Raw genomic sequence first — 18,221 nt, 5'->3', positions numbered from 1 at the left:
GTTTCAAAGTGATAGAAGGTGGCTGAGTATGGAGACATAATGGCTGATTCCATCAGTCTGGGCCAGGTGCTCATCTTAACCAAATTCCCTGAAATGCATCTAGATATTTTCTGAATGCATCTTGTCCCCTGCTGTGACTTTTTTATTCTTGTTTCGGATGCAGATGCATGGCAGTGGGTCCCTGGAGACTCCTGGTGCCATCTACCCCCACTTCCTTCGTGCACAAAGCTTTCAGGCAAAGGCTTAATCAAGTCCTCTGTTAACTCACAGACTTCAATAAGCATACATTTGATAGGCAACATGAATGTCCAGCATCTTACCTGTGGTTTTCCACTGATGGGCTGCCAGCTTGGCCAGCACTTTCTGTGTTTGGCCATTTTAGTACCTTTTTAGGATAATGATCATGGCACACATGGAGCTCCTGGCCAGGCATTCTCAGACGGGATGATTTGCTGTTGGAAAGATTTGTTGTGCCTTTTACAAACACCAGATGCTCGGTGATGAGAAAATAAAGCATACTTTCCAGTAAACAAAAGCAGGTTTCATTTGTCTCTAAAGCATAAACAAAACAAACAAAAAAGAAAAAGAAAAAAAGGGAAAAAAGTGCAAAACAGAGCTTGTACATATGCATCAGGGGGAGAAAGTGGTGGAAGAAGTGAGAAGTGCATGTACCTGGAGACGGTTTAATGGGCTCTGTGGTGCAATCATGGTCTCAGAGGGCTGGAGTCTCCTTTCCTCCACACAAGGCTCAAACACTGTGTGGGTTTTCTTTTTCTTGCAGGTTACACCTTGCATAGGACAGAGGGCTCATGCAGAGAAACTGGAAAATTACCCTGAAGGAGCTAATAGCGAACAAAGCAAGTTAAACAAGCAGGGGCTTCCCTAGCAGGAGCTGGGGGAATGGAAGTAACACATACTAGAGGAAATACTTTGAGACTGTGAGATTTACTGCAGCCTTGGTTGGTTTTCATAGCCCAGGGCAAATATTTGAGCATTTCATAGTGCAAAGCAAAACCTCTTCCCTTCCTCACTGCTGCAGGAGAAGTAACTGCATTAGATCCTAAGATAAGATGAGTGTGATTAATTAAAAAAAGTTGCATGGCATTATAAAAATCAAGGGCAGGCTCTCAGATGGGCTCTTCTCCCCAGAAATACAAGAAATTCAATGAGAGGTGACCAGAAACCTCAGCCTGTCTCCTCCAGAGAGACGACCAAGAGGGGACAGGTTTACAGCACACAGAAATTCAGGGCTTGAGTCCAGCAGCCCTTTAAACAATTCCACATTTATCAGGCTGGCATTTGCAGCTCAGATCTCTCCCCAGTGACAATAAATCTCCAGTTCTTTCCAAGCTGCAGCATGGAGATAGTTGCTGACCTCTTCCCTAAGAGGGTTATGGGCACCCAGTTAGGACAGCCACAACATGAGCTTCATGTTGGGGCACAGGAAGGAGCCACTTCTGAACTACAGCAATATTGAGGTTGGATGTGATTTTTAGAATTTCAGATCAGGGTTCGTTTGGCTTTGTTTTGATCCACCACCACCACAATTCCAAACCATTTCATCATTTTCTTACTCTTTTTGCCTTTAGAGGAAATTCTAGCATCAGCTAGGACAAACATTTCCCACGTGGAAACAGCAAGAATCCTAAAGAACAGACTGGCATCCTTGATTGGAGACAGCTACAGGGAGTACCCAAAATTACCCAAAACTCTCCTTGTACCACCTAAAGAACGCAAACTATCCAGGTGTGACAGATAGACCGCACTACATCTGCTAATCCCTAGAAGGAAGAGCACACCCACCAGAAGTGCTTGCAGCTCGAGCTTGTAGGGAGTTTTCCAATGAAAACATCAGAAAACGCCAAGTTATAAGAACCAAAACGCTCTGAAGAATTACACTGCCTTCAGAGTACTTCCATGCCAGGATAAACTGAGGAGCTACATTTCCAGAGATGGACCCAAATAAAGCAGAAATAGAAATTAGAGGTGCGAAGAGCCTTCTTCAGCATATTTTGAAGGACTAGGTGGAAAGACAAGAGCTGTGCGCTGCTCAAAGCATCAGGGGTGACAGCGCTGCCATGGCATTCCAAGGAAAGGGCAGGTCAGCAATGCTGAGGATGTGAGCTTGTGAATGAGGATTGGTGGCGGAGATGCTCCTGAGAGCAGTTTGCTCTGCACATCCCCGTTGGGCTACAGTTTGATTTGGTTTCCACATACCTCTTGAAAACTGTCCAGGGGTGACAATGGTACAGGAAACCACTTCTCAGCCTCTGGCTGTAACCCACTTGCAGGAAGCATGGTTCTCTGGCCCCCTCCAGTGGCTACAAAACAGGCTGAGGAGTCAGCTACGGGGCCTGGATTCAGGAGTAGGAAAACCAGGAAATAATTCAGGTTTAGGAATATTAGGAAATACGTAGAAGCATTTCCCCTTCCCATGGTGAGGTAAATGATTAGGCACACAGCCAAGCTCTTGCACTGGAACATCTTTATTTAGCTACACACAGACCCACCACAGATATCTCCTATCTGCTCTTGGATCAAATCTTACTGCTGTGCACAATCATTCTACCCTGGGCAAAAGAAAGGAGCACTGAATAGTGTTCCTTGAAGCAACACTTTTGGCTATCACCTCTGCTTTGGCCTGGGCAGATTCCTAGACCCCCTTCTTTAATGGAACAACAAGGGCTAAAGAGGCGCTGCGCCTCAAAGGTGGGTTTGGGTGTAAAAAGTGCTTTATTTGAATAAGGAAAAAAAAAAAAAAAAAAAAAAAAAAGCAACAAACTGCAACCTGGTAATTTCATTCTGCCATTTGCACAACTCCCAAATGACAGTTGGGTATTACCAGCTACCAGCATTTCATGCTCTCAAAAGTCCCTATAGAACAAAGAAGAAAACCCACAAGAAAAAGACTCCCTTGCACATCTTTGCTTATTCCAGATCTGCTTCAGTTTTTTAACCATTTTCCAAATCTCATCCCACCCAATACTTACAGCAGGGCCACACAATGCACACTTCATACATTATGCACAAATATAACAGGCATTCTTTAATGGAGGGGATGCACACTGCAGAACTGTTCAGTTTCCCATGTCTCACTAGTTATTCATGTTATCTGAGCACGCCTCACAGACTGCATGGAAAATAATACTGTTACAAAAAATGCATTGCTACATAGGAGGAAGTGGTAAAGTCTGAATTAAGGCAAAAATAAATGTCACTTATACAGTGTGAAGACATAATATATGCATATTATTACTCAGATTTCATATTGGAAGACTATTGTTTACTGGGTTTAAAGGGACAGGGACAGCCAGAGGATATGTGCTGTGGCCCTGCAGGACATCATAAATCTAATTTGAGATTCATTATTACAATGAAAATTGCAGATACTCTGTGTATTAAACCATTTCATCTAGGCAAAGCTGGATTTATGTTGCCTAGCAACAAATGTCCACAAGGACTACTCCAGCAGCAGACTTCACACTTACTGCTTAATGTTACGCGAGTTGTTCTCAAGCACTGGACTCTCTTCAGTCCCTCCAAAGATAGTCCACTCAGGCTTAAGGCTGAAACCTTGGCAGGAGGCACAGCCCCTCAGTTAATGGCAGATGGCAGATGGGAGGATAGTCCAGCAAAAAGCCTCCTGCACTTCCAAGGTTTGATTGTGCAGACACCCAAGTGCTTGCTGACCTTTAAGCTTGTTTGCTACAAGAATGTGGGAACCATCCTTTGATCCATAGAGCTCAGGGACTTGAGGTATTTGCAGTTGGGGAAATACTATGGACTCCACACAGGTTGGACTTGAAGACCCATATGGTCCTTAAACTTGAGGTCAAAAGGACTACCCCTATGTACAAAGTTCGGTATACTGTTAGAGCATCATGATTATTGTACTTTAAATCATAAATAAAGAATGGGTAACTAACTGAGGTGGAAGCTCCCACCCTCAGCATAGGTTGAGCTTACCAACAGGACCTACAAAGCAATCCTATCAGTATCGCTTACTGACAGTCCATGGAAAGAGTGCTTTTCCAACTCTCACTCCCATGGCAGGGAGCACAGAAGGATAGCTACAATTGTTGGCCTGGGAAAGGCTTCACTGGGTGATTATCCACAGCCAGATTATCCCAGGATGTAGGACAATGTCAATCAAGGGCACAACAGTCAACAGATTGAATACAGAAGGCAGCTATAATGAAACTTGTAACAGATATATCTGCAGAGGCTTAGCTTTAACTGTACACTCTAGTTACATTGTGCACTGAGTTGTTTGTTATCCCTCCTCAGAGGAGCATGTGCCTTCCACCTCTATTCAGCTACTTTCTCCCAAAAGGCACTAATGTGTGAGTGGTTTGCAAAACTATGTGAAGAAGTAAAAATCGGAGTGAAAAAGTCGACCCAAAGAAGGTGTTGCCATGGCATTTTCTCTAGACATCCTCCCTCATTTTCTGCCTCTATACACTAGGGCTAGAGAATATGTTTGGTCCGTGCTCCTGCAAAACATTATGGTTCTACCAGCAAGGTGACAAGCGGCTTTACAACCTGCCTGCATCTTTTAGGCATGTTAACACTTCCATAAAGCAGGCACACAACTCTCAGGCAAAATGCTCATGGGCTGCCCTGGCCTCCCGTACGGTGAAAACCTAAACCATCTGCAAGGCTGAAAAGGAAACAATGCAATACTGCTGCCTTCTCACCTTGAAAGCATGCCCATAGCTACACAGCCTTGCCATTATATCTCATCTGATGAGGATTTTTGAAAGTGTCTGAACAGTGAGTGAGTGCGACCATCGCATTTCAGCCTTTTCTGAACAGTGTAATGCTCAGTAATGCAAATCTTGCTTCCTTATCCTAAAATAAGTGAGCAGAGCAATGTACAAGACTGCTCTTCCAGGCCCAGGCATGGAACAGAAATAAAAGGAAACAATCAAGAGTCTCCATTTCTTCCTGCCCTTCCTCCTTCTGCAAAAGCATCTCAGAAAGATGCTTCGGCAGATAATAAAAACATACAAAGAAGTTCGCTGTTGCTTATCAAACTCTACCATAAAAAATATCTCTGTGGGAAGACCAAGAACTGAGCTGTGACGTTGCAGTCACTGATGCATCTGGAAAAAAGCATTTCATAAACTAGTGCTACACCCTATTCACCCTTCTGCTCTTTCTTCAGGTATTTGTAAGCAGGTATCTCCTACTAAAAGACATGCAACTTACCCCTCCTTCAGCAACTGATGTGAAGTGTGCAGCAATTCAAGGAGTATCTAAGAGCAGAGCACTCATTCAGGGTAAAAGACTGCTGGCATAGGCTCTATAAAGGACTGCTTCACTCAGAATCATGCTACCTCCTGATTCTTTGATAAAAGGTAAAAAAATCCTTTCTTCTCCCTTCTCCACAGTGCTGAGAGAAGCAGGATCAAACAAAAATGCCTGTCAGGTGGATCTGTCTGGTCATGCTTCTGTGAGGTAAGGAATAAAAGGTAAGTAGGAATTTCTATGTGCTCTGCATTGTCAGCTACTTTACTGGTCCTTCAGTAAGGTCACAATCACTGGAATATAGCAAGAAGGCAGTTTACAGATCATTTTTGTTATCTTTTTTTTCATAATCACACAGATATATTCACAGCCATTGCATCAACCACTATCCAACACTGCAAGACAACAATTTAATTTAGCAGCCCCTCCACTCGTGGTCATTCTTGGTCATTCTCAAACATTCAAACCAATTTTACAGTGAACGGATGAGTTTGGTCATTGCTTTTCCAGAAAATACCCTAGAAATCTTTCAGGTTCACACTCTGGCTTCGTCTGAGTATCACAGTCCTTCACCCACCACCACTGCAGCAGTGACTGAACCACAGGGATCACATCATCCCTGCAATGAACTCCGTACTATTCAGTTTCCATGGGTGAAAATACCATTTCCTCTTCTCTCCATATCTTCTCATTTGTGCTACAGCAGCGTCCTGGGCAGCTGGGAGGAGGACTGGCCAACCTTTGCCTCATCCATCACAGTGCTGGAAGGCAAGCTAACGTGTCACAGCAGATCTGGTGGTCTGTAGAAACGACTCAGATGGGATAGGATTACACATTCTGCTACTCTCTCATCTATGCAACGGGGCCTCTGGAGGAAGAAAGCCAAGTCAGCAGCTACCTTGCAGCACGTAGAGACACGGATACAATTCTCCAAGTAATGCACAGCACTGGACAGGAAACTTGATGCATTTCACACCAGAAGAGGACAGAAGAAAATATACCCACTTTTACAGCAGCAACCACAAACTCCACAGGGAAGAGAGAGGCCAGGTACTGACAGCAGAAAGAGAGCAGTGCTGCTGTAATCCCTTACCAAGGCAAGGAGAGACTTCCTTGTACACTGTAGGAAAATGAAAGGCTTAAATACAGGAACATTTGCCACACAAAAGTGCCTCTGAGACCCAAGGTGTGTGTAACGTGGAGCAATAACAGAGGTAGAGTCGTAACAAACAGACATATGCTAACAGCTATGGGATATACTATGTTTGCTCATGTAACAGCCACGCACACTTGTGACCTCACTGCCTGACCAGTTGCAAACAGATCACCAGTGAGATAACTGGCAGCTTAAGTGCAGACACACAAAATCATTGCACCCTAAATCTGGAGGGGAAACCCACAGAGGCAGGGAATTCTGTGCATTCCATAAGCAAACTAGTATTTCTCTGGGGGCAAAGAATTGGCACCTGGCTTTGTCAACTCACTCGTTTAGCAAATCAAACTGTCCCAGAAAGCAGCCAGTTGCCCTTTAACTGTGTTCATGAAGTAAAAATTGTTTAATGGGGTCTGGGACTGGAAGGATATGGATCAGATCCAGACGAGATTTGCCAAGTATTCTTCGTACAGCTATGCGGCAGAGAGACAACAGGCTCCGGGCGCGGCCTGCAATAAAGAAAGCAGAGAGGAACTGCTGAGGGACAGATGGAGGAAGATAACAGCATGTAAATTGTGCAGAGCTACGGTTGGCAGCGGAGGAGCCATTTACCCCTTCCAAATGCTGAGGCTATGACCTGCACAGCAACACGAAGGCAGTGCAGGAGAGCTGAGTATGCACAAATCCTCCCTACGAGGAGGCCAAACCTTTTGGCCAAGGATTTGGAGCAATCACAGCTGCCACACAGGCAGTTTGGAAGGGTAAAAAGGGCAACTGCAAGGGGTTGTGACTACAGAGCGAGTTCCTGCCAGAGAGGGTTCAAAAGATCACTGCCCAATCCACACCAAGCGAGGCTGTGAGAGACTTTATACTAATCCAATAATTTTAAAAAAGACGTGGACTTTCTTTTTGCACTAAATCGTCCCCTGGGAATCAACAGCACTGATGTTCAGCTCAAGTCTTATCACAGATTTCCTTTGATGGCTTCCACTGAGTTCATGGTGAGCTCTTCCACCACAGGGATGAGAGGATGGTGGTGTTCATGTTGATTCAGGATACTCAGGCTCTCCTGGGTATCCCTCCATTATCCAGCATGTTCTACCCGAGGAGTCCCATGTGCCTCCTAAAAACAGGCTTAATGGAAACCACCTGCTCTGTATTTGTGTCTCCTTTCAGCAAAAGCCCAGGCAGGTTTGAAAAAGGCATGTGCAAAGCTGAATAACTTTGGGGTGGAGCCTGGGAATTGGATCCCACATCCCAAAACTCTTTTCAATTTCTCTGGTCTGGAGTTCAAGAGGGAAACCCCACTTTGGACTCTGGTACAAAGCCCTGGCCTTTACCAGGTGATCCTGATAGTTTTATGAGGTGCTGCCCTTGTTGAAAGTAGGGTGCACACTGAAGTGATGCCACTTTTGTTATAAAAGAAAGAAATATCAGATAAATTAAGGCAAGTTTGGACTGGAGGCTAAGGCTTGCTTCTGTAACTCATTGGCTTCCCCACTTTCTTCCACCATTTTCCATCATTTTAGTTCCTTTTTTCCCCATTTACTGCCACCACTGCATCTTTATTTCCCAAGAAGCCTGCCCAGACACGACTACCCTTGAGCACAGGGTCACTCAAGAATAGTGAGGACACATCTGTACAGCTCTGGAGAACTGGGTCCAACAGGATACACCTTCCTGTGGTTTGCAGACCCAAATCCCTGCTGTGGTACCATCCTAACCTTCCTTTAGGCAGCTGAGGACAACCCCAGGCAACAGAAAAGAGCTGGGAGAAAGATTTTAAAAAGTAAAATTACAGAGACTGAGGAGACAGGGATCACTGGGAGCTCAAGGATACAAGAGGGAAAACAGAAGGTGAAAAGTGCAAAATGCGACAAGAGAAAAACAGGGAGTCTAGCTGGGAACAAGGGGGCCATTGAGATGCCAGTGCCAAGAAATTCTCCTGATTCCAGAGCTAGATAAAACCAGTCACCGCAGTAAGTCAAAGCCACTTACCTCGTGCTTCTTTGAAGACCTGCAGAGCCTCAGGGTTGACTTTGACCCTCCCCGTGGAGTCAAATTCCAAGGCCTCCACCTTCACCAGGTTCAGGTTGGCTCCAAAGTCAATCAAGAGGTGGATGAACGCCGCATCACAGCCATGCCGCAGGACAGCGTCCATCACACACACTGGTGAGCCCCGAGAGAAGCCTTGGATGTTGATCGGCCCACGGCAATTAAAATCTGGATTGGCTCCAGCCTGGAGCAGCAGCCGGAAGCACTGCAGGTTGTGGTAGGCAGCACTGATGTATAGTGGACAGACCACAAGTGTGGTGAGGGGTCGCAAGGAGGGGCTGGAGACCCGAGAAGCGAGGTGGTGATTCACATCCACATCTGCGCCATATCTAGAAGGGAGAGCAGTAACCATTTGGAAACAAGGGCAACATCAGCATGACTAGCAGCCCAGGGGCACAAAATGGCCATGATGAAGGCAGAGGACACCGAGAGGACCAGCACCATGTAGGCTGCCTGTCCTTGGTTCAACTGAACCCACCACCCATCTTCCACCCATGCTTACCGCCAAAGTACAGAAAAAAAAGATCAAATTAAGGCCACGCTGGTTTAAAAGAAGAAGGGTGTCTGCAAGTGGACTTAATGCAATTTCACCCATTTACCTTCAAAGTTAATTCAGGGGACCTTTTTGTAATGTGTCTCTCTTCCAGGGACAGGCTTAGTACAGCAGCAAGGATGTCATATCCAGCATGGTCTGATCTTCAAGAAGCAAAGCTGTCCTGCTGCCAGAAATAGCCCAGGCTCAAGACAGAGGAGGTTGAGGGATACCTTCCCTCACCCTCCTGAAGAATATGCCAAGCACAGCTTTGGCACAAGGAACAGCTTAGCCCTGAGCCAGCAGCATGTAATGTTGGATGCTAATGGACTGGCTGGGAAGCAGAGGATGTTTCCAAATGACTCAGTTGAAGAGATGCAGTGAAGTAACTTCCCCACCAGTATAAAACAGGCCAAAAAGCAATACAAGCAATTGATCTGCCTGTCACAAACAGCAGGGAAATGGAAACAGAAATCAGTGCTCAGCAGTGAAACACATATGATAAATCCCGCTCCCAAAGAAACTTGGATGGTTGAAATCCCATCAAAAATCCCATCCGAGTCAAAGAAAGACCTTTTCTCTAGTGTTTACCTCAGTTGATGGGATGTACCCGCCAACTCTAAGCATGTAAGAAACTAGAAAAATATAAAATAACTGTTGTCAGACTTTCTACTCTCCTCATCCATCCTGCATGGCTCAATTTACAGGTTATATATAATGTGAGACATTGCATAAGAGATTACAGTACACTGGCCAGCACTCTGGGTACTGAAGCAGGGACGTCCAGAAGCTGCAACAGAAAACCTCTCAAGTCTTCTGCAAATGGCTCAGGCCTCACGCTACCGCAAAGGAAAGTCAATACTTCACATATTTGCTACATGGGGTCATGTCTCTCAACTGCTCCATAAGCCCTTCGGCCAAAGCAAAGTAGGTGCCAGCTTCCTGTGGTGTAAAGGCAGGCAAGCAGGCTACAGCCCAACTCAAAGGATATCAGCATCATCATGATATAGAAAGTAACATCAGTGGCATAATTTTTTTCCAGGATTACAGGTGGCTGTAAGTTTGAAAGAACAGAAAACAGGGTGTATTGGCTTTGATTCCTTTTATTTTTGGCTTTTTTTTTTTTTTTTTTTGGAGGAAATGAAGGAAACAGCCAAAAAAATGGGAGCAAAAGGGTCAAGTGTTATGCTCTAGAAAAGCATGGAATTCAAAAAATGGTAATGCAGCACAAATAAGAGACTGTAGAAACAAGCATTGATTTCCCCCAGGCTGGGTAACACCCAAGCAGTGGGACACCACAGCTCCCCATCTGCTTCACGTGCAGCTTGGGCTGGAACAAGGAAGAAGACAATACAATCCCCTGAGGTGTAACCAGTTTTAATTGCAGTATTATAGATGAAGCAAAGCCCTGTTTCTTTCCCACACAGGAATAAGACATTCCTTCAGTCACCAGTCCCCCTCTCAAAATTGCAAATCAAGCATTCAGAGAACTAGATTTTCTGTCTTCCTAGATAGCACACAATACTCCTTTCTGCAGTTAATAAAAAACAAATAAGGAAACCACGTGGGTACAAATTCTTCCTCACTGCAAGCATGTCTCTTGCTGATCCCAGTAGAGACTGGTCCCTACCCATTAAATACTTAGCCAAGCACTGAAGTTCAGAGGATAGGAATAATCAAGTTGGATGTGAAGACCCCTATGGGTCCCTTCCAACTTGGGACGCTGGATGATTCTATGTCTCATTTAAATTAAGCACGTGGAGAACAAGGGCCGGAGAAACCTGTCTGAGGTTTCCTGCCTGCCCTGCAAAGGGCATGCAAGGTGATTTTACCCCAATGTACAAGATCTCACGAGCATGAGGATCTTGGCTAAGAGCTCAGGAGATATATAGGGTGGAGAAAAGCAAGAAAAAAATCAGAGCTAGGCAGTAATGACACTGCTGAGCAACATCATAGCCACAGCACCAAGCTTTGCTTCCCAGTTCACTGCACTTTAATGGGACATTCTCACTTTCTGGAGAATTCCACAGCACTTTGCTGAGTTTGCATCACTTTATGCTTTTTTGAAGTATCGAGGGCAAAATAAGAAAACGTGTCTGTTTTGCACAGGTAATCACACACGTTCCCTATAGATACAGAAATCACTTAAAATCAGACTACACAAGCATTTGTATGGGATCATTTGTGCTACTATGGGACATTCACAGGATGGCTATGGGGTCACTGCCTTCTGCGGCCAAGGTTCTGACCACTAAGCAGTCTGACTCTCATTTCAGTCTTAATCCCTTTTCATTATTGCTGTCAACATTCTCATTCTCAGTCCCCCACTTCCCCAAAACATGGAATTCTGCTGTTGCAGAGTCAGGTACCTGTCTGAGGCACTGGTGGGATTTGCCAGATTGCTTTTTTGCTGCTTTTAGTGCAGCAGAAAGACCTTCTCATCCTGAGGTCATCCCTGAATTGTGCTGCAAATACAGTATGATGGTCGATCCCATCATAGCACAATCTCATAACAAGCTGTTAGGACAGTAATCTATACCTTGGAAATACAACTGCAAATATTTCTGCCAGTTGTCTTATAAAATGGATCTCCATTCCATAGCTACGTGTGTATTTACTATTAGTGGATACAATTTCAGTTATTGCTTGCTTAGCTGGTACAGCAATTGTGACAGGATTCAGGAATCCTGACTGCGCTGCCTTATGATTACAAAAATTGAACCAGGTGATGTTTGGACACCTGCAGCAAGCTTGACTGGTTTGGCTTTCATTTCAGAACACTGAGGCTCTCTCAAGCTGAATATTCTGAAATATTTTCTCATATCTCAGTAAAAGCATCTTCCTCATCGCATTTCTTCTGCCAAATCCTTTAGAGCAACATTTCTGAAAATCTCTGAGTGAGCTTTGTAACATAAGACTGCATTTTAAAGCAAGCAACTCTGAAGAGATCTCTGAAATCCGTACTCCAAGATAGTTGAAATTTTGGGCAATCTGACAATTTAGTATTAGCTTAGCCGCCCTGGGAGAGACATCATCTAATAAAAAGGCATTGGACAAACTCCAGTTAATTTTTAATCCTGAAAGTTTTCCAAAATCTTGCTTTTAATATTGCTGGCAAGGTATCCCGAGGAGCAGACGTATAAATCAATGCATCAGCTCTCCATGTGCTGAAATACCATTTGCTACATTTCACCCTGCCTTAGTGGACATCAGGGGTGACTCTGGGGAATGCAATATGTATGCTGAACCCCATACCAGCAAGCGTGTGGCAATGTGACATCTTTCTCTCAGTCTGCAAGAGTGGGAACAGTTTCCCTCCTTCTTTCTACTTCTCAGCTTCCTTAAAGCTGCACTGTGTGAAAATTAATTTGCCCGCAAGCAAAATTCCTTTCTGCTGTTATTTTCTAGCAGTTACAGCCATTGAAAGGACTCCTTGGAGAGTGTTTCTCTGTGAATCCAAATAAACTTTCTGTTCTTTTACTACCCCTTTCTACAACCTGTATTTTCCCCCTATAATCCACTATTATTTGGCATCAAAGGCTCATATAGTTGCTCAGCATGGTCCCTTGTACAAACAGCTTCCAATTTAGAAGATAGGAAGTATCACGGCATGCCAAACGAAGGAAACTCAAGCTTACACAGCCTTCTGTTGGACCCTGAGCCCACTCCCTGCTGGCGTGGTGCATGGAGAGTGTCCTACTGATGGGCATGTGCCTGGCAGCAAAGAACAGACTGTGCTGCCTTTGTTCCCAAGGACAGAAAGTGTTCAGAGCAGCAGAACCAAGCAAAGATGCTTTCTGGTTGGGTGGCTGATCCATCCCATGAGCAATAGGGGTGTGGAGCTGGCCACTGGGCAGTAGCAGGAATCAAGCAGTCAAGACAGAAGCTGAGGGGAAGATGGTCTGCAAGACTGAATAGTGGACGGTGGACACTGAAACAGGATCTGTCACCACGCCCGAACAAAGGGAAAGACACCTAACACCCTTTTAGGAACTTCTCCCGACAGCACTCCTCTTGCCCAGCTTTGCCAAGCAGGCAGGTGAGGAGGGAACGGATACCCCCCCGCCACATAATGGAAAGATCCAAGGGAAGAAGAAAAGCAAGGCAAAGCCATTCTCCACCCCATCGGGATCAACTCCAGGACATATTTCTCACCTGATCAGCTCCTGGAGGATGTCTGCCCGGCCCACACGTGCTGCATGGTAGACGGGTGTGCTGCGATGGTGCCGGCTGCCATTGGGGTCAGCTCCAGCTTCCAGCAGGATCTTGGCACACTCGAGGTGCCCGTTGACCACAGCCACGTAGAGGGCGGTTTGCCCCTTCACATCCACCAGGTCGATCTCAGCCCCTTTCTGGAGGAGGAAGTCAACACAGGGGCCGTGGCCAGCAGTGGCAGCAATGCGCAGAGGAGTGCAGGGCAGCCAGCCGCAGCACCATACCGACTTCTCATTGATCCGGCTAGTGAGAAACATGGGGTCAAGAGGTCTCCAGTCACCTTCTGCCACCCCACATGCCCCAGCCCCAGAGGAGAGCACAAACAGCACTCTTCAAGTTTTCCTCCACATTTTGGGGGCTTTACAGCAGCTCTGAAAAGCTCCTGCCGATAGCCTGTCTCCACTGCAGCAGGCTGTAGCAGATTTGGCATGCCTGGACTATGGGCTCTTCTGCAGCTCTGCTGTGTCAGGAACTGCATGTATGCACAATGAGGGACAAACCTTCCTCAAAACTCAGCCAAATGACCAAAGAGACCCCTCCCTCTACTCCCTTTCCATGGGGAGATGACCCCATTAGAAGTGACCGAGCTAGGGACCGAAACTGCTTAATTAAAGCTGCTTCAAAAGTGGCAGAAGGTTGTCAAAGCAGCAGGAAAACTGAAAAGGACTACACGAGGAGAAATGCATGGAAACTCAGGCATACATCTCTATACACTGCTGGCATGTCCACATACTCAGCCTGCACCATGGAATGACATAAATGCAAATCCAGGGGAACTCAAAACAGTGCAAACACAGCCCTGCCAGCAAGGAAGGAGCTGCTTTGGAGAGAGATGCCATTCTAAACAGAACAACAGAAATAGATCATTGGCATCCTTGTTAGCCTATTGTTAGAAGAGCTTTATTCAATTTATATAAGACTTGTCTGGCAGGAGGCACTGAAATCACTTGTACTACTTGTCACACTCAATACAGTAATCCAGATCTGGTTAGAACCCATAAATCTCAAATATCCAGACCTCAGTCCCCAACTCCCTATAAATCCCCGCAAGTACACTTTTAGAAGCAATATAAATCATCGCCAAGAGAGAGTGATTTCTTTAAGGCCAATGCATGCTGGCCAAAGTGCCCTTTAGCCAGAGCAGTGGTGGATTTGCTCTTCTAGCTCACTCTGTCCTGGCCTCTGTAACAAGAACAGGCCAAAACACTTTTCATACACCGCACTTAAGGCAACTTGCTAAGAGAGCAATGCCACCACCTTTTTTTTTTCTTCAAACATGTTTTAGGAAGAGGAGTAAAATAAACCCTGTAGAGTGCTCCTTAGCAGGTTTGGGCATCTCCACCCTATACCCAGTACCACATTAGTGGTCATGGTGGTGATGGGTCAACAGATGAACTTGATCATCAACCTAGAGGTCTTTTCCACTCTTAATGATTCAGTGACTGCATTCAAAGACAACACTTTTCTGTTCACTCCACCACCTGTGTGATGGTGCTGCAGCTCCTGCCAAACTTTGCTGTTTCCTGCAGAAACTTGAGTCAGTTCACTGTCTTGAAGGGCTGCCTGGTCCTGCAGCATGGTAAAAAAGAAGGCAAAATCTCAGACCAAGGGACCAAAGAGGCCCAGCAGAGCTGTCTAGGTACAGAAAAAGGGCTTGGCTCATTCTCAATTTTTGCTGAAATGACAGTTTTTAAGGCTAGTAAACATTGTGCACTCTAAGCATTTTTCTCCATATTGCAGGAAAATTAATTAACTATCCCCATGGTCAGAGACTCAGCACTGGGTAGATTTTGTAACATAAGGTGTTTCAGGTTTACAACTGATTATAACCCCTTTTGTATGTTTTTCTCATTATACATAGACTCTTATTTTCAAGGTATTGTGTTTCTATCATGATCCAAAAAGAGTTTGTGCATGGACAATGCAAGTTCACAATCTGGCTTGAGATTTCCCTCCAATGAGACTAACACAGGGTTGATTTCAAGTGTGAGCAGAGCAGCCTCCCACCAGACACAACTCCTGTAGAAACAGAGCACAGCACTTCTATCAGTGGAAAAGGTGTTCAAAAAGAGCAAGGTATGGGGAGGAGGGAGAGAATCACAGAATCACATAATCACAAGGGTCGGAAAATACCTTCAAGATCATCCAGTCCAACCATCCACCCATCACCAATAATACTCACTAAACCATGTCCTTCAACACAAAATCCAACCATTCCTTGAACACCTCCAGGGTCGGTGACTCCACCACCTTCCTGGGCAGCCCATTCCAGTGCTTGACCACTTTTTCAGAAAAGTCCAGCCTAAATCTCCCCTGGTGCAGCTTGAAGCCATTCCCTCTAGTTCTATCACCAGTTACACGAGAGAAGAGGCTGACCCCAGCTCACTACAACCTCCCTCCAGGTAGTTATAGAGAGCAATAAGGTCTCCCCTGAGCCTCCTCTTCTCCACACTGAACAATCCCAGTTCCTTCAGCCGCTCCTCATAAGGCCTGTGCTACAGACCTCTCACCAGCTTTGTTGCCTTTCTTTGAACCTGCTCCAGGGCCTCAATGTCTTTCTTGCAGCAAGGGGCCCAAAACTGGACAGAGTACTCGAAGTGTGGCCTCAACAGTGCTGAGTACAGGGGGATAATCACTTTCCTGTTCTTGTTGGCAACACCGTTCCTGATGCAAGCCAGGATGCCATTGGCCTTCTTGGCCACCTGGGCACACTGCTGGCTCATGTTCAGCCGAGCATCAATCAATACCCCCGGGTCCATTTCCTCTACGCAGTCTTCCAGCCACTCCGCCCCAAGCTTGTAGCATTGCCTGGGGTTGTTGCGGCCAAAGTGCAGGACCCGGAGGACCATAGAATTGTAGAATCATTCATGCTGGAAAACACCTCTAAGATCACCAAGTCCAACCCAACATGCCCACTAACTACGTGTCTCAGTGCCACATCCCCACAGGTCTGAAACACCTCCATGGAGAGCAACCTTCCCACCTTCGTGGGCAGCTGTGAAGAAACTGTTCCTAATATCCAAACTGAACCTCCTCTGGAGCAACTTGAAGCCATTAGCTTTCCTCCTACCACTGCTATCTGGGAGAAGATGCCAACCCCACCTCACCACAACCTCTTTGAGGCGGTTACAGAGCAATAAGGTCCCCTCTGAGCCTCCTCTCCTCCACACTGAACAACCCCAGTTCCCTCAGCCTCTCCCCATCAGACTTGTGCTCCAGACCATCACAGCTCTGTTGCCCTTCTCTGTGCACGCTCCAGGTCTCAGCGTCTTTCACTCAGTAGCCTCCTCACCTCTGGAAGCTCTCCTCCTCCAGCAAGCTCTTCAACGTGGGCAGATCCCCCACGTAGGCTGCATCGTGTAGCCGGGTGTCCTCGCAGTGCTCCAGGGGGTGGTCGCAGAACTGCTCCCGCAGCCACTCCTTCAGATTCCGACCTGCGCTGGAGAGAGGGGCGCTGGGCTGAGCGCTGTGGCGGGCGGCTGCTCGGATCCCCGGCCCTCGCAGCTTCCGAGCTTCCTCGCGGCCGCCCCGCGGCTCTCCCCGCCTCACGTTACCTGCGGGCCCGCCCGGGGCGCTGAGGGCGCCCGCCGCTTCCCCCGGGGCGGCCCCGCCGCCGGCAGGACTGCCCTCGGCCATCCGCCCGCAGGCAGCCGGCTCACATCGCGGCCTCCTCTCCGCCGCCGCCACGGCCCTCCCTTCCCCAGCCCGGCCTGATTGGTGCCCGCCGCCGCTTCCTGCCTCCGCGTTAAGGTGGTTTTCCCCGGCCGGAGGAGGCGGCTCTCAGCGAGCGATTCCTCCTTCAGAATTGCTCGGCTCGGCCCGGCCGGCAATCCGGAGCTCCTCATGGAGCTGCACTGCGTATTGCACCTGGGTCGTGGCATCAGTGCGAGCTGGGGGTGTAAGGATGGAGTGCAGCCCTGCCAAAATGGATCCGGGGGTGCTGGTGGATGGCAGCTGGATGTGAGCCAACACTGTGCCCTCACAGCCCAAACCCAACCACACCCTGGGCTGCAACAAAAGCAGTGTGGAGGGAGGGGATCTGCCCCTCTGTGCTGTGAGACCTCACCTGGAGGACTGCATCCAGATGGGGAGTCCTCAGTACAGGAGAGATGTGGATCTGCTAGAGCATGTCCAGGGAAGGGCCACAGAAATGCTTCAAGGGATGAAACACTTTTCGTAAGAGCACAGGCTGAGAGAGCTGGGGCTGTTCAGCATGGAGAAGAGAAGCTGTGAGGAGACCTGAGAGGTATTTCAGTATCTAAAGGGGAGCTACAGAAAAGGAGACAGACTCTTTAGCTGGGTCTGTTGTGAGCGGAAAAAAGAAGATGGCTTCAAACTAAAAGAGGGGAGATTTAGATTGGATATAAGGAAGAAATTTTTTACAATAAGGGTAGTAAGGCACTGGCACAGGTTGCCCAGAGAGGTGGTGGATGCTCTGTCTTTGTAGACACCCAAGATCAGGCTGGACAGGGCTCTGAGCACCTGAATGTGCTGTAGCTGTCCCTGTTCATCGCAGGGGATTTGAGCCAGATAATATGTAAAGGTCCCTTCCAACTCAAACAATTCTATGATTGGCTGTGTGGAGCTCAGCAAGACGAAGCTCTGGGCTGAGTGAGGTTTATACTCTGCCAGGTCATCAGAAAAGAAACCCTCTGCCAAAATGTCCTTTGGTCCATTCCCCACAGTACCATGGATTCAAGCCCTGGTAGCTTCTCAAGTTTCTTTCCAAAAGCACAGAGCTCATTTGTTGGTGCACGGATCTGGGCACTCCTACTTCCAGAAGCGATGTGCTAGAAACGGGCTTGCCATCACTGTTCAGCCCTTAGCCACTGCCCGCAGCTCAGTAGGTAGAAGCTGCTCTGGTGGGCTGCAGGACCTTTCTTGGGTTAAACAAGGTCTACCCATCACTCAAACTGTAGAGAAAGTTCCTTGCAATCATATTTTCCTGTTTTTCCCTGCAGCATAGCTCCCTGTCTCTCCTGCTGTTGGGAAGAGAGGAGCTGTGCTAAGGATGGA

At 47.0% G+C, this 18,221-nt stretch overlaps 1 protein-coding gene across 2 annotated transcripts; it reads right to left on the bottom strand.

Annotated features, from left to right (window-relative positions):
- Positions 1–2,468: 2,468 nt before the first annotated feature.
- On the bottom strand, positions 2,469–17,101 carry ASB1 (ankyrin repeat and SOCS box containing 1). 2 transcript variants are annotated; one of them, XM_085227906.1, is made up of 5 exons: positions 16,760–17,101; positions 16,498–16,644; positions 13,146–13,342; positions 8,402–8,787; positions 2,469–6,912 (listed from the first exon to the last, which is right to left on the bottom strand). In XM_085227906.1, the coding sequence occupies exons 1-5, from the start codon at positions 17,084–17,086 to the stop codon at positions 6,779–6,781; spliced, it is 1,191 nt and encodes a 396-aa protein (XP_085084032.1). In that variant the 5' UTR covers positions 17,087–17,101; the 3' UTR covers positions 2,469–6,778. The 2 variants fall into 2 exon arrangements, with proteins under 2 accessions (XP_085084032.1, XP_085084033.1); XM_085227907.1 differs by having other exon boundaries at positions 13,146–13,448; positions 16,498–16,639; positions 16,760–16,938.
- Between the last annotated feature and the right edge of the window lie 1,120 nt (positions 17,102–18,221).

The sequence above is a fragment of the Meleagris gallopavo genome, chromosome 7 (assembly GCF_905368555.1).
Source record: "Meleagris gallopavo chromosome 7, MGAL_WU_HG_1.1, whole genome shotgun sequence".
Taxonomy (NCBI): Eukaryota; Metazoa; Chordata; class Aves; order Galliformes; family Phasianidae; genus Meleagris; species Meleagris gallopavo.
The sequence above is the reverse complement of the archived record's forward strand: the minus strand, read 5'-3'. Positions and strand labels throughout refer to the sequence as shown.

Excerpts from the sequence above, each read along its gene's own strand:
- ASB1 (XM_085227906.1), bottom strand. The coding sequence starts at position 17,086 with ATGCCACGACCCAGGTGCAATACGCAGTGCAGCTCCATGAGGAGCTCC. Across the intron at positions 16,645-16,759 it reads CGCCCCGGGCGGGCCCGCAG|CGCAGGTCGGAATCTGAAGG; the intron begins GTAACGTGAGGC and ends CCCTCTCTCCAG. Across the intron at positions 13,343-16,497 it reads GAGGAGGAGAGCTTCCAGAG|AAAGGGGCTGAGATCGACCT; the intron begins GTGAGGAGGCTA and ends TTCCTCCTCCAG.